The following is a 14,478-nucleotide window of genomic DNA, read 5'->3' on the forward strand; positions in this document are numbered from 1 at the left end:
GAAACATCTTTAAGTCGTAGTTATGTAACTTGTATATACAAAACGTATTTTACATATTTGTTGAAACTGTCACCACGTAACTACAGCATGGTATGAGATAAATATTCTAGGAAAAAACCCAACTCCTCCGTCTTCCCCCATTGCTGTCTGGTACGCTACAGCTAGCGTAGCATGTTCTGAATGCTAATGCTAGTTAGCATGACCGTTTCCCTGTAACGGTAAATTATTCCTCAGCCATTAGCAGCATTGATAGCGAAGACCCTCCTAATGACTCTGGTTGTTTTTGGTGGCGAACTTCAAGGAGATCGATATTTTCACAGATTATCTGTCTCATAACAAACACTGTCAAGACCTGGTGACAGATTTGTTAAATAAGATTCTGGAGCTGAAATGCTCGGATCGCTAACAATCATCCGTTAARCTACGTTTGCTGGGGACGACATATATTTCACTTGATAGCTTATTTTTTACTTTTATGTATGTGACTTTTTTTGTTGTATTTTTGGTTGAATTCTGCTCGATTATAATCTCACGCCACAGTTCCGTCTGGGCTTTCTCCAATTCAAGTGGATTAACACTGTTTTGCAAGTGATTATAGAATCTTATAGAATATTTCAGCCTTGTAATCTGTATCAAGTAAGGAAATCATGCACAGAATAAAACACAATTCCTGAATGAAGTACTTTATTGTTTTTATTTTTGTATAAAAACTTTTGTCTTTCCACTTTAGGCAACAAGTAGCATGAGAGTCCCGTTCTCACAGCTTTTAGGTGAAGTCATCAGTCTTCTCAACAATCGCTCTCCCCTTTCATACAGTTAAAACACACAAACACAGAGAGCGCTAGAGTTAATTTGGTACAGTGGTCCCAAACCTAAATCTATTAGCAGAAAGCCAAAGACAAAAGCTCAACAATACTCAGCCTGCAATCATCATTACTTCAAACATGGTATTATGTCAAGGCAAGTCGCGCGAGCACAGAAGAGCCACAATAAATCTGCAGCTTCACAACAACTACAAGAGATTGCTTTGTTAAAAGACTGATGGATGACGGCATCGTTTAATTAGGTCTGAAACCACTGCCTTGTTGCAGCTCTTGTACAGGATTATATAAAGACAATACAAAAGGCTAAAGAAACACATCAGACAACTTATACACAGCAGCACATCCTGTGTTAGGCGAGCCGTTGCCCAAAGCAACTGTGGGAATTTCAGGCACCAGAACAAAGGACTGATTTTGTGTAAGAGCTGCCGGCTTACTTCCGCAGCTCCGTGTTCTTCAGACAGAGCTTAAAGAAAAGAACCCCCCCCCCAAAAAATAAAAAATAAAAATAAAGTTACACGACTGCGTTTACACACTTGGTGACAACAAAAAAAAAAACGCCTCATCTTACCGTCAGCACATTTAAAATTTGCAGTACGGGAGCTATTGCATTTCTACAGGAGGCTTTCCAGTACTTTTAGTTCAGGATCAATCAGCGAGAAACATCTCCATGAAATCATTCCTCCTACCGGTTCACAAGTTGTAAATCTATAACATCAGCACCTTTTAGGTTTAAAATACGCATTCTTACTAAAGTTCCAGGTCTAATACAGTCTAGATAACATCCACGCATGCATGCACACAGATTTAAACGCAACTTTCTCACCGACATGGACGTACGACAGTAAAGTAGGTTAATACACAAACACATTTCACACACACGAAATCAAGCTGTAAGTCTGATTCATAAATTATTAACATCACATTGATTGGTGTAAGTACTTTTAGCTGCACATGTTGCAGATGACAATTAACTCAAATGCTTGTTTTTTTATTTTCGAAGTGCCCTGTAAACGTATTTATGCCCCTTGAACTTTTTCATGTTTTCCCATGTTATATGCTTTTGAATTCACACTGATACCCCTAAATAAAATCCAGTGCAACCAACTGGCGTCAGAAATCAACTAATGACTTCTGAAACAATTAATTAAATTATCGTCAACTTATTTAGTAATCGATTAATCGTTAATTGGAGTATATAGACTCAAAAAAAGGCTGTTTGCTGAAAAAACTGCRTATTTAGAGCACTGAAAAATATTTACAATTAAGATAAGAACGCCTTAAGATGCTAGTATGTTTTAGCCATAGTGGCAAAGTTTCAGATTCACAAAAGGAATGCTCTTTTATTGCCTCAGAGGCAATAAAATGTTTATTTTCTTATTTTAAATATGGATTGATTTCCTTATATTCATACTTTGCTGCATATTTAACATTGTATATAAAAAGGTATCAAGTGTAGGGCTGTTGTAAATTTTAGTAATCGTGTTAAAATATAGAAAATGTTAACAAATAAAATAAATGTTTGTAAATACTGCCATAACAGTGGCGTTAATATCGGACATCAATGTTAGCCAAACGTTTCATATCCATGCATCTCTAAATTACTTTCCTGTAGATTTTCTGAGCTATTTTTGTTGAGCTGTAACAATAATAGCTCACTTTTTAAGTTAAGTGGGGCAAAAAATTACAAAAAAATTACAAATTATATTAAATTTAGTAATAAAAATAAGAAAACAGCAGATCACCCTTTGTTAATGCTAATAGCGCTTAGCATTGATCAACAACAGAGCATTGCACAACATAATTAATCATCATGGTGCTAAATATTAGAACATATTTTAACGAAGTTTGAGGCAGATAATTTGCCTTGAGAAATGTTAACAATCACGGTACTCGAATCATTTGACGAACCGTTACAGCCCTACTTAAGTGTTTAAATAAAAAATCTGTAGAATGTGTCAATTTTCTTTACGCGATTAATTGACTAATCATCACAGAAGTTGCAAGAATAATCAATTCTTAAAATAATCATAAATTGCAGCTCGACTAACATATTATGTTGCATCTCCAGATGCAAAATAATTGAGATTAAGATGGAGGTTCACTTTCCAGCGGCTTAAATATTCAACCAGTGATTCAGTTGAATGCTTACATTTACAGCATATTGATGTGTTAGAATGACCTAGTCAAAGTCCAGACTTTATTCCTACTGAAAATCTGTGGCAAGTGTTCTCCATCCAATCTGAGCTTGTTCTAATTTTAGTCAGAAAATACAAAAGCACTCCACACTTTTCAGATTCATATCTGTAAAACATAATCCTAAAACCTACGCATCTTTTTTTTTTCTTMAATTTTGCAAATATGCGCTAATATCTGTTAGTCCATCACACAAAACCCCAATAAAATTTGCTTAAATTTGTGGTTGTAACGTGAATTGTTTTTTTTTTGTTTGTTTTTTTTCAAGGTTCCAGAGGAACAAATTAGTTTCCAAGGCACTCTAATTTGGCTCGATTTATAATCAGCGCTTCTTTACACAAAAAACAAGCATTGAATCGACTAAGAAGTTCTGTTCTGGCATTTTATCACAACATATGACTGATTATGGAGTAACAATGTGGCACTGTGAAAGAAAAACCGCTTCCTTTCATTCCCAAACAGACTGCAAGGACTGAACAGCATCTAATTCACAAAAGACACATTAATTCAAGAAGTAAATTAGCTATAAGTGACCTTTTCTTCTCGTCCCTTTGACTGCAATTGTGCCGGCAGTCCGAAAGTAAGCGATAGTAACAACTAAGGCCAGTGCTGATCCGCTGCCGCCTTGGTTCTTCCTTCATATCTCCGAGCGGCGGAGCTGGTGCTGCTTTCACTTCACAATGTGCACACAGACCAAAGAAAACAGCAGCTCTCCAGCATGTCGCGAATGCTGCGTGTACAGCACGCAAAAGAGAAAACAAGTATTTCCAGGATCATTCGGTGTAGTTAGCAGAGGGAGCGATCGGACGCCTTCATTTGGCTCGACTACAGCATCAGGTTTGCGGTGGCGGAAAAAGAGCCGGCAGGTACGCCGGCATCTTGCACACGATTAGCAGTTTGTGTTCAGCGTTGATAGCTTCATACATCAAGCGAACAAAAAGGCTTCAGTCAGCGTTTGCACTCTGTGTTTCTGGAGCCGAGTTAATGGTTTCCAAATAAGGCCGCATTCATCACCCCCAGCAGAATCCCCTCGAAGGTTGACTTCTGCATTCTCGCGCTACGCCCTGGGAGTGATCTTAATGTGCTTCCAGCATCTCTGCTCCTGTTTTCTGATGCTCTTAAAAACTTAATGTTACTCACTAGGAAGCTACGTTCACACTGCAGGCCTTAATGCTCAAATCAGGTTTTTTAATGACATTTTGTTGCTGTTGTGGTTGTTCACATTTCCAAGTACATGCAACTTGTATGCGATTTCCTGCGCGAACTAAAAACGACCAGTGTGCGGCGTGCGCAGTAGAGGACGCAGTAATGAAGCAGTGAGCGCGCTCACTAGTTGCATTTATGTTTACCTAAAATTAATAATTTAGTAAACAACTCAAAAAGAAAAACTTTTTGTGCTAAGATGAAGTAGTTTTTTTGGCTGCATCAAAATTAGTGTATGTAAATTCAGTTACGAGTTGTAACTGAATCCGGATGCGATGGTAATACTGCGCAGCAGCGAGCCATTGCCATTTATCTGAAAACTGCTTAAACTGGAATTATGAAAGTAAATTTGCCAAGTATAAACACGCCAATTTAGAAAAAAACTCACATTTTTTGATAAAGTAGTTTTTGTTCTTGGATGAGGTGGATTTTCAGCCACATCAAAGTTGGAGTATTTCGCAAAATTGCAAAGGAAACATGTTTTACTACTGGCAGAAACGACAAAGAAGACAACAGGAAGTGGAACGAGGATTATGTTTTTTAACGACTTATTGAGTGATTTTAACTGTATTTCTTATTTAATGAAAACACAATGAAACAATTGTGAAATTGTGTTGTTTAGCGAAACATCAACAAAGTTTTACGCACATTTGTAATGAAAGTGCAGATAATGTTTGCAAAAGTCAACATGAATGGTGAAATTGTCCAGCTTTCTAACTTTCTCTTTATGGATTACTCTCTGCTTTATCTTTCGCCATGCTGTTGTTTTTCTTCCTGCTTCGAAATATCAATTGAGTATCAATTATACGCAGGTCACATTTGAAAAGATTAGATATGTACCAGATTTAGGAAGACATATCCAAGTGTAAAAATTGGATCGATCAGAAGGGCAAAAAAATCAGATTTGAGAAACTTCAAGCTAGAGATGTAAATCTTTCAAGGTCTCAATTCAATTCCAATTCGATTTTTGATTCAGAAACTAATTTTTCCTGTTTAAATATTCTAGAGATCCTGCTTAAATTACGTGACTGATGAGAAGAAAAGCGTGTAAACAAGTAAAACATTCATTTTCAACAATCCCATACTCTATCAAGTTTCATCAGTTTATATTTAAATAAAAATAAGTCTGTGCATAAAATTATGTAACTTAAATTACCAGTATTAGGTTAGCTTAGCTGCCTGGCTTTTTTTAAATAAGAAAAATATCAGAGGATTATTAAAAACACATTAGGTGGCTGAGAGGACACGTAATGCGATGCAACTCAAAATCGATTTCCAAAGCTGTGAATCGCGATTCTGGATAGAATCGTTTTTTTCTGCGCCTCTGCTTGGGGCTGCAGTGTGAACGTAGCCTAAGACACCTGTAGATGTTGCGGATAGCAGTGATAAATGTGGAATATGTAGTATTTACTCATCTTAGATGAAGCTATTGTGCAAAATATCTGCAAAGACGCTAATGCTAAACTTCAGGAGGCAGTGGATCTGCTTCTTTCTCCGAGCCGGATTCCTCCTGGTTCTGCTCTTTCGGGACGTTGTTATCCGGACTTGAGGGACTCTTCTCCGCCTCCTCCTCCTCCACATCTGTGCACAAGTTCATGTTGGTCAAACTGTTGCCCACAATCTGTCTGCTGGCGTTGACGTGACGCGCGTCCCCTTGGAAATCTCCAACTGCTTCCTGCTTCTTCTCTGTGAGCTCAGTTCCACCTGCGCTCTGCGAAGGCCCATCCTCTTCCTCAGCCGCGGGCAGCGTCTCGAAGGCGCCGGGCTCGATGGTGCTGAGCTGATAGTAGAGCAGAGAGTCTTTGAGGAGCTCCGACGGACTCTCCTCCTGGGAGTCAGAGATGCACAAGACGGTAGCGCCTGTCGGAAAAGGTCCCTGCAGGAGGATCTGATCAACACCCGGAGCTGCTGCTTCTTCTTCTCCTTCTTGCTCAGGCAGGAGGCAGAGAGGGTGTGACCCCGCCACCCCAGCAGAGCTCAGCTCCTGCCGCACCGCCTCCTCCCTCTCCCGCCTCTCCTGCTCCTCGGCGCTCTGCAGGTGCAGCACGGCCGTCTCGTTTTCCCGCTCCAGGATATTCTGCTCCACCAGGAGATCGTGGACCTCTTCCACCGACTGCACCTCGCTCTCCTCCAGCTCCGAGTCCAGGCCGATGCCGGAGGACAAGGTCGGGGACGTGGGGCAAGTGGAGGAGGGCGAAGACAAGGGGTCGGACTCAGTGTACGGCTCCCCGGGTCCCGCGATCGGCATCCGCCTCTTCTCCACGTCCAGCTTCATGATGGTGTGCAGGTAGTGTGTTCGGACACGCAGGGGGTTGAACTCGATGCGACCCGCAGCGTTGCCGCAGCCGTCCCTGGAGCAGCCGCATGGAAAAGACATGCGATCCACCTGAAAAACAAAACACACCCGTCTCAACGCTTCACTCCAGAAACTTGAACATGTTAGGATTGGTCTATCCACAGAAAACATGCTCATTAAATTTTTTTGCACAAAATTAGATTTTAGTTTGCTCAGTTCTGCCTATTTTATCTCTTTAAATCCAAATAAGCTGCTGCTGGCAACGCCCCTAATCTCAAAATTTACACTGTAAAACTGCTGAGTTCCTTTAAATCAAAAAACCCACCTGTTTAGAGTTGCTTTTGAACCATAAGAAATGAAACACTGACCAACGTATTTGATGTTTTTTTTCTGATTTCAACAATAACATTTCTCAAAATACAATGTCTGTTAATTGTTTTCAAAACTGTTGACTATACGATGTTTTTATGACGTTTATGATTTCAAATAAACTCGATTGAAAGTTGCTTGATATATATTCTCTTGCTGGAAAGGCCTACAAACAACTGTACATCTTTGAAAAGCATTAATAGAACCTCCCGCACAACCAACTGGAATGCAGCAAATGGTTTCTGGATGGTAAGTCACCAACAACACATTTGTCTTTTCCAGCAGCCATTGTACAGTGCATACAGCAGTAACACCAGCTGGAGATCTGCTAGGTAATGATGCTTGGCTGGGGTAGTTGTTTTTGTAACGGTTCATTTTCCAGACACCAAAAAACTCTAACTTGTTGCCAAAAACGGCTGGGCGCATTTCATTTTTAAGCACCCGGGCTGTTTTTAGAAGCAGTAGAGACCCAAATAAATGTATAAAAACGTGCAAAATGTGAACTTTGCATTGGATTTTCCTTTCTTTCAGCAAGTCTTCCAGGCCTTACCTGGCACTTAATGCCGGCCTGGCTGCAGCCACAGTGGCGAGGGTCGCAGAACAGGCGGCAGTCACAGCCACATTCCTCCCTGGAGAGGCGGATGGCTCTCAGTTCGGTTTTCTCCCGCGCGTCGATGCGCGCGATGCCGGAGGCTCGCAGCAGGGCGCGGCGGCGCTTCGTCGGCAGAGGCTGGAGGAAGAAACAGTCGTCCACCTCCACGGCGTCCACGTCGAGGTCCTCGTCGGAGACGTCCTCCAGAGTCAGCAGGTCCGCCTGAGCGCACTCCACCGTGCCGTTCCTCGTCAGCTGTGGGAGGGAAAGTAGAGCCGTGAAGAGGCCGCAGCTTCAGTCGCAACTGATTTCCACTAGAAGGAAAATCCCAACGGCGTCGTAAAAGAATATCTTTAAAAGTGACAAACTTTACAAGGTTACTTTTATTTGGAGACCAGGCTAAARAACCTCCGTTTTCTTTTAGGTCTTTTCATCAGCAGATAGAAACCTTTATTCCTTTGGGACAATTCAAATTTCTTTTAAGACAAAAACAGAAATGTTTTTATGAAACGCTCTCTTGTTTCTCATTTCCTTCAATAAAAAAATGAAGGACATGAAATAATATTTATTTTTACGGATCAAAGAATATGCATTTCTCTTATTTCTATCAGAAATGTGCATCTAATTGAATTCAGTTAGTTGACAGATTTAAAGATTAAAAATAAACGGGACTTCTTATTTATGATGCATTTAAAGGACAGAAAGAAAAAAATCAAATATTTACTGCTTTTAATTTCTTCTCTTTTTATAACACGTTATAATATGAACACATTTGCATTTTGCCAACTCAATATACACAAATTTCTACACTTCTAATCCACAACTACTATAAAAAATCAATTGATTTAGGGTTAGAACTAAGCTAAAACATTTATGCTGCTATTTCAGATGTGTGAATTGAATTGCTTAATATTTTTCTGAGTTATGAAAATGCAAAATACACTTAAATAAAGTTGAAAGAGTTTCTGAAATCCCCAGAGGCCAGCCGCCCTCTTGAGAGCTTGTGTTGCGGTTCAGCCTCCAGCAGCCGAGCTGATGACATCACATGCAACCTTAGTGAGTAACGCAGGTGAGAAGTTTCTGCACTCCTGTGGTTATGCAGCTGAATTTTAAACAGGTAGAGAAAAATAGGAGCAGAAAACTCTTTAAATAATGCAAAAACCAAAAAAGTCTGAAAATAATCTGGAGGATATCCAAAGACAGACGCTGCATTATTAAAGTTGTTGCAATATTCTGCAAATAAATATTAGTTCTGGACATGAAATCAGTGTTTCTCCACAAATATAAGAACATATTAAACTATTCAGAGGCAAACTGAGAAGATTAAATATTTTCAACATAAAAAGAAGCATAAATCAAGATTCCAGTTTTTTGTTTAAATAAAAAGTAAATAAATCAATAAAAACTTTTAAATTCTTGAAGATATTTTTTTATGTGAGAAACATAAATGAAAATGTCACACAAGTGTTAAATACTTCTAAATATTTTTAAATGTATAATTTATGTGTTTTAATACATTAAAAAATAGTAAGTTGTAAAATTATTAATTTAAACTTGAGTTCAATAAATGTACTGAAACACACATTTCAGTATTTTTTAAATAATTTCTTATTATTCATATTTTCCTTATTTAAACCATTGAACTAAATAAGGAAATTGATATAAAAGCTTGTAAATATAATCATTTTCACATTTATTTTTTTAGCTAGGTATTTCATAAATTATGGAAATAGTTAAATAATAATGGATTTTTTTTTTTATTTCACAGATATTTCTAAATTTTTATTTAATTCTGATGATTTTTATTCAGATTTTCTATGCATTTAAATTTGCATGATGAAAAAACATTGAAATGCGGAAAAAAGGAATAAAATTACATCTTTAAGGGGCGATTACTTTTTTACAGTGTTAGAATCAGTTTGCCTGTCAGTGGTCATGATGTTCTGCCTGATTGGTGCATGTTGGTTAATAATCTTACCATAAATGTTTTTAATGAGTGCAGAGAACATGCGCCGCAGTCTCTCCGTGGACGTACCTTCATCTTGCGAGCGTTGAGCTTCTCCTGACGCAGGTGCTGGCGCAGCGTGTGTCTGTGGCTGCTCTCCTGCTCGCGTGCGAACTCGCCCAGCGTGTAGTGTCTGATGGAGGAGTGGTGCCGCGCCATGCCCAGGGAGCTGCCCCCCTGGCTGGGCACGCTGGTGAAGCCCTGCCGCCGGGGGAAGTAGTACACCGTCACCACATCGAAGCGAACCCGCTTCCCCCCCGGCGACGGCTTGTGCTGTCTGAGGATGGAGGTGGCTGATGACGGAGGAACAAAGAGTTGGAGCTGAGTGTTGGAGCAGGTTATACACAACGTGATTATTACATTTTTTTTTGCTCAAAATTATTCTCAAATAAGAGTTTTTAGTCTGGTCAGTTCTGAATATTTTGAGCTGTTTCAGGGCTACTGTCACTTTAAATCCAAATTAGCTGCTGCTGGCCACGCACCCCAACTCAACGTTTACAGTCACACATAAAATTGTCTGCAAACATACAACTGTACATGTCTGAAAGGCATTTGAAAAGCAGAGTATGGTCTATGGAAGACCAAATGTGCTGGAACTCTGCCTGGGTTGCTAGGTAACAGGGCTGGGCTTGGCTGTCGTTGCTAGGTAACGGCGCAGTGCCTATCAAAAGTAACTCAACAGATTTGATCATTTTACAGAAACCAAAAAAGATAAACTTATTGACAAAAAATATAGATATTTATTTCTTGGGCTGGTTTTAGAAGCAGTTGAGACCCAAATTTTTCTTTTTCTTTTTCCAACGAAAGCATTTTTTGAAAACATTGTACTTTATTTAAAACTCAAAGGCCCAAATTAGATGAGTTGTGTCAATATTTTTTTATTTTTCTGAACATAAACAATGTCCCAGGTGTGCTGCATGGTGTTTCTTTTTCTTTTTTTTCCACGTCTGCTGCTGCTTACGAGTGAACGGGGTGCTGGAAGGCGGGTTGAGGCTGTCGCAGCTGTCTGCGCTGTCGCTGCTGGAGATGTCATCGTCCGAGTCCTTAGGTGTAGAGAACAGAGAGCCGCTGTCCACCTCTTCATATCTTCGTTTGAGGCTTAGGGACGGACCTGCCTCCATGGAAACCTGCTATCTGAGGGCACAGACGGGGCAACAAAAGCCACTATGTTTAAATGCATGTTAAAACCGGTAATAAGGAAACTTTCTCTGCGTGTTTTAGGACTAAATGTTTCCGTTTCTGCTCTGACGATGTGGAAACAAACAGCACATCTGCCTCCTTTCATCTGTACTCCACCTCCATCATTTTCATCTGCCTGCCGCCGCCGCTCCATCCTGAACATCGCACATTAAATCCCATTCTGAAATGATCAAGTGTAGAGCTGTAACCATGGCAACTGGGCAAGCGTAGTTCACGCGAAGAGCCTTGAAGCGAGCGGTCTCTGTGGCGTTAACCCACCTGATTCCGTCTCAGGCAGCCACAAGGTGAAATTTATCACATCTGCGGCTTTAATCAAAGTGAACCTCAAGCTGCGGCACAGATCCGAATGAAAACACGATGCTTTGTCTGCAGACAGAACCACAAACTTAATCCCAGTTGCTGCATTAAGTGATGTTCCAGCCAAAGCTGTGCGTGTGTGCACACACACACACACACACACCGATGGGACGGCTGGACAGGCAGAAACTCAGATGAATTAACAGATTCAGTGGTTAGATGAAGGACAGATGGATGAATAGACTGACCGACTGATGAAGCATTTTAGATTTTCATCAAGCGATGAAAGTGAAGTATTTCCTCGAATTACTGCCGGAATCAGAAGCTGTGACTCAGAAATCAACTTTAGCATTAAACTCTCTCATTGTGCAACGATACATAGATTTTATGGCTCTTGGCAAAATGTTATGTTTTAACTGTTGGCTGTGTGGCGTTTTCTGTGACTTTGAATTTTTTATTATGCAACATTGGCTTTTTGCTGAAATGTGCTATACAAAAAAATTTATTGATTTTTACAGTGCAGACAGGAAAGGGGGCAATTTAGCTTGAGACCCCTTTAAAAATGCGTACAGATAGTGGTGTAAGCATTTTTACATCCCTGAACAATAAACATGAGAACATCAATTTCTTATGTTTATTGTTGGCAAACAATAAACATAAACATTTTTTATGATAAGAATTTTGATTGTCACGACTTTTGATACTCAGGAAATGTCCAAAAGTTGAACATTTTTTACTTTTGAAACTCAGAAATTTCCTCATTTAAGGTGAAAATATGTCTTACATTAATCTCAACATTTCTTAGTTTTTGTCCAGCAAATTTTCACTTTTCCAAACTCAGAAGTTTCCACATTTTTTCTAGAAAATTTTCTCTGATTAATCTCAAAATTTCAGATTTTTTTTGTAGCAAATTTCTGACTTTTCAAACTCAGAAATGTCCACATTTTTTTCTAGAAAATTTCTTAAATTAATTGCAAAATTTTCTAGTTTTTGTCTAGCAAATTTTTTATAATTGAATAGAAAAGAATAGAATAACATTTATTGCCCCTCTGGTGCCTCAGCAGCAAAGTAAGTGTTTAGATTCACATGAAGATGAAAATATTAAAATAGGCAGTAAAAATAAGAGACTAGACATGCAGGGCAAATTTATARCATAATAAACACAACGCACTTGTAAAAAAATAGCATCCCTATATTAAAAAAATGTGTAATAATTTTAAAAAATGTGACTGCACATGTGCATAAAAGAATATTCACAAGAAATGTTAAAACTGTGCTTTGGTGGGATGTTAGCGTAACTGAATAGATGTAAATCTACAACTTCTGGTGCGTGTTAGTCTGATACAAATGAACTCAATAATTTGCATTTTTATCTCCTCCTACTAAAAACTGGATGGATAAAGTCTTCAGTCTGGTGCTTTGGTCACAACTCGCCCTTTAGTTTACAGATACTTCATAATAGTGTTTTATTTACTTCAGATATTTAAAATGTCTTCCCTCTCAAGTGTTAGAATAGAATTTATTATCTTTGAAAATGTGTTCTTGCATTATTTTGCCATCATTACCATTTTATTACTTGAAAATAGTCTCAAAACAACGATATTATTATTTATCGCATTAACGTCTAGGGCAATTTATCGCCTATCGTGACAGTCCTATTCTTTAAAACACAGTTCGTGGTCTGTTCTGGCTGCACAATATTAATAAATATTAATGCACCTCAAATGTTGCAATGACTAGAATGACTCCACCTCTCTCCTTATGAGCTTTAACGTCTAAATCTCTGAGATCAGGTGCATCAAGGACAGTAACAGTCCATCAAGGTGACCAAATATGATACAGCCAAGCAGTTTAAATGGTTTTACATCCTTTCTTTTTTGCATTATTGCACAGAAAGCCAATAAATTGAGCAACTCTGTTACCTACTTGAGCACAAAAAGTAGATCACACTCATGCAAAACGATAAGAGGTGAATTTTATTAAAATCAGACGTGGAGTTTCTTTCACCGGAGCTGCTGCAGCTGCTGCGTGTTTCAGCCTAACCATGACTTGCAGAGTGGACATGATTGAAATGCATTGTAAAATCCTGAACACTATCAGCCTAAAACAGGCAAATGCTCGGTCCTCCCTATCACCATTTAACCATCYCCCCCCCCCCCCCCCCYTTTTTTTTTTTTTCCACTCCCTCTCCCTTTCACACACACACACACACACACACAAAGCCCACATTTAAGAGACACTGGACCTCCTTACCTGGGGCAGAAAGAGGGATCCTTAATCCAACCGCCTCGGAGGTCGTCTTTCTTCCCAATCCGAGCTGCACATCAATCTTTTATCGCGCAGTGAGACGCTTTTTATGTGCAAACCCCCCCACCCCCCAAAAAAACAACCGATATCCCTGCAACAAAGTGATCTGGCTGATTGTCAATTTGCAATACTTCTCTGTCTCTTGCTAGCTGTATGAGGTTACATGGGCTGCAAGCTCATTGTTCTGCACGCCGAAAGATTACAGTTGCCTGACAGGAGCGACTGCTTTTATTTAAATGTGGCATACCTCTGTGTTTAAAGGACAGCCGAGAGGAAAAAAGGAAGAAAGAGGGGCGTCATTGGGTTATTTCCCAACATTTTTCGGTGCAGCATGAACAACCCACACAGCCGGATGTGCTATCTTCCTAATATGAGGCTGAAAATTATTACAATGGAGAAATCCGCTGACATGACATTTGTGCTCGTTTATCGCTTTTTTCTTTCTTTTCTCTTTTCCTTTTCTTTTTTTTTTTTTACCCCCCTTTCTGTTTCCTCACCGGGACCGGGTTCGGTCGGCTGGGCTCACTTCGCTGTCTTCTCGCTTTTTAAATAAAACAAGACAGGAGGAAAAAAAAGACGCGGATTGGTTTGTTTCGTTTGGTGTCAGATTGTTGGAGGTTTTCTAACGAGAAGACGCTTTTTCCCTCTCCACCCCGGTTCGCCCCGGCCCCGCTTGTTACAATGTAACAATGGAGGAAGAAATTCTTTCCTGCAGACGCATTTATACTCGCCATGACGTCATAAACTCGCCCTGGCCACAAGGCATGCTGGGAAGTGAAGTGTTTTGCATTCTTTACGATCTCTTTGTTCAGTTCATCTTTTGGCTTTATTTTATTTACAGGTACAGTAAGGACAGAGACACCGATTCAAGCAGGTTTTTTAAACTGCTTAAAGGGAAATTATTTGTTTACTTTGGATTATTTAGCCTGTCATAATTCAAAAAAAAAAAGAAAAAAAGAAAAGAATCGGGGTTCGTGTTTCAAACTTATCAATTAGAAAGTCAAGTATTTGGTTTACAAAACCAGAAATTACCAAACAAGCTTAACGTATAAATATTTAGTTCCCAACAAAATATTTAGCTCCAAGTTTCAGTTAGCAAGCTAAATGTTTAGAATGCTAACTAAATATTTCGTTTACCATCTATTTATTTCCCAGCAAAAATACTTAGTTATAAGCTAAACACTTAGCGATT

General features: G+C 39.3%; 1 protein-coding gene across 1 annotated transcript; it reads right to left on the reverse strand.

Annotated features, from left to right (window-relative positions):
• Nucleotides 1-667: 667 nt before the first annotated feature.
• csrnp2 (cysteine-serine-rich nuclear protein 2) lies at nt 668-13,981 on the reverse strand. Its single transcript, XM_008414472.2, has 5 exons — nt 13,233-13,981; nt 10,444-10,616; nt 9,513-9,775; nt 7,436-7,732; nt 668-6,606 (listed from the first exon to the last, which is right to left on the reverse strand). Exons 2-5 carry the CDS (start codon nt 10,601-10,603, stop codon nt 5,680-5,682), a joined length of 1,647 nt encoding a protein of 548 aa, XP_008412694.1. The 5' UTR covers nt 10,604-10,616; nt 13,233-13,981; the 3' UTR covers nt 668-5,679.
• Nucleotides 13,982-14,478: the final 497 nt, after the last annotated feature.

This window comes from Poecilia reticulata, linkage group LG7 (assembly GCF_000633615.1).
Source record: "Poecilia reticulata strain Guanapo linkage group LG7, Guppy_female_1.0+MT, whole genome shotgun sequence".
In the NCBI taxonomy this organism is placed as follows: domain Eukaryota; kingdom Metazoa; phylum Chordata; class Actinopteri; order Cyprinodontiformes; family Poeciliidae; genus Poecilia; species Poecilia reticulata.

What these genes read in the sequence shown, in the direction of transcription:
- csrnp2 (XM_008414472.2), bottom strand. Translation starts at nt 10,603, where the DNA reads ATGGAGGCAGGTCCGTCCCTAAGCCTCAAACGAAGATATGAAGAGGTG. An exon ending in TCAACGCTCGCAAGATGAAG is followed by an intron (nt 7,733 to 9,512) that starts GTACGTCCACGG and finishes TCCCTCCCACAG; the next exon opens with CTGACGAGGAACGGCACGGT. An exon ending in AGGCCGGCATTAAGTGCCAG is followed by an intron (nt 6,607 to 7,435) that starts GTAAGGCCTGGA and finishes TTTGTTTTTCAG; the next exon opens with GTGGATCGCATGTCTTTTCC.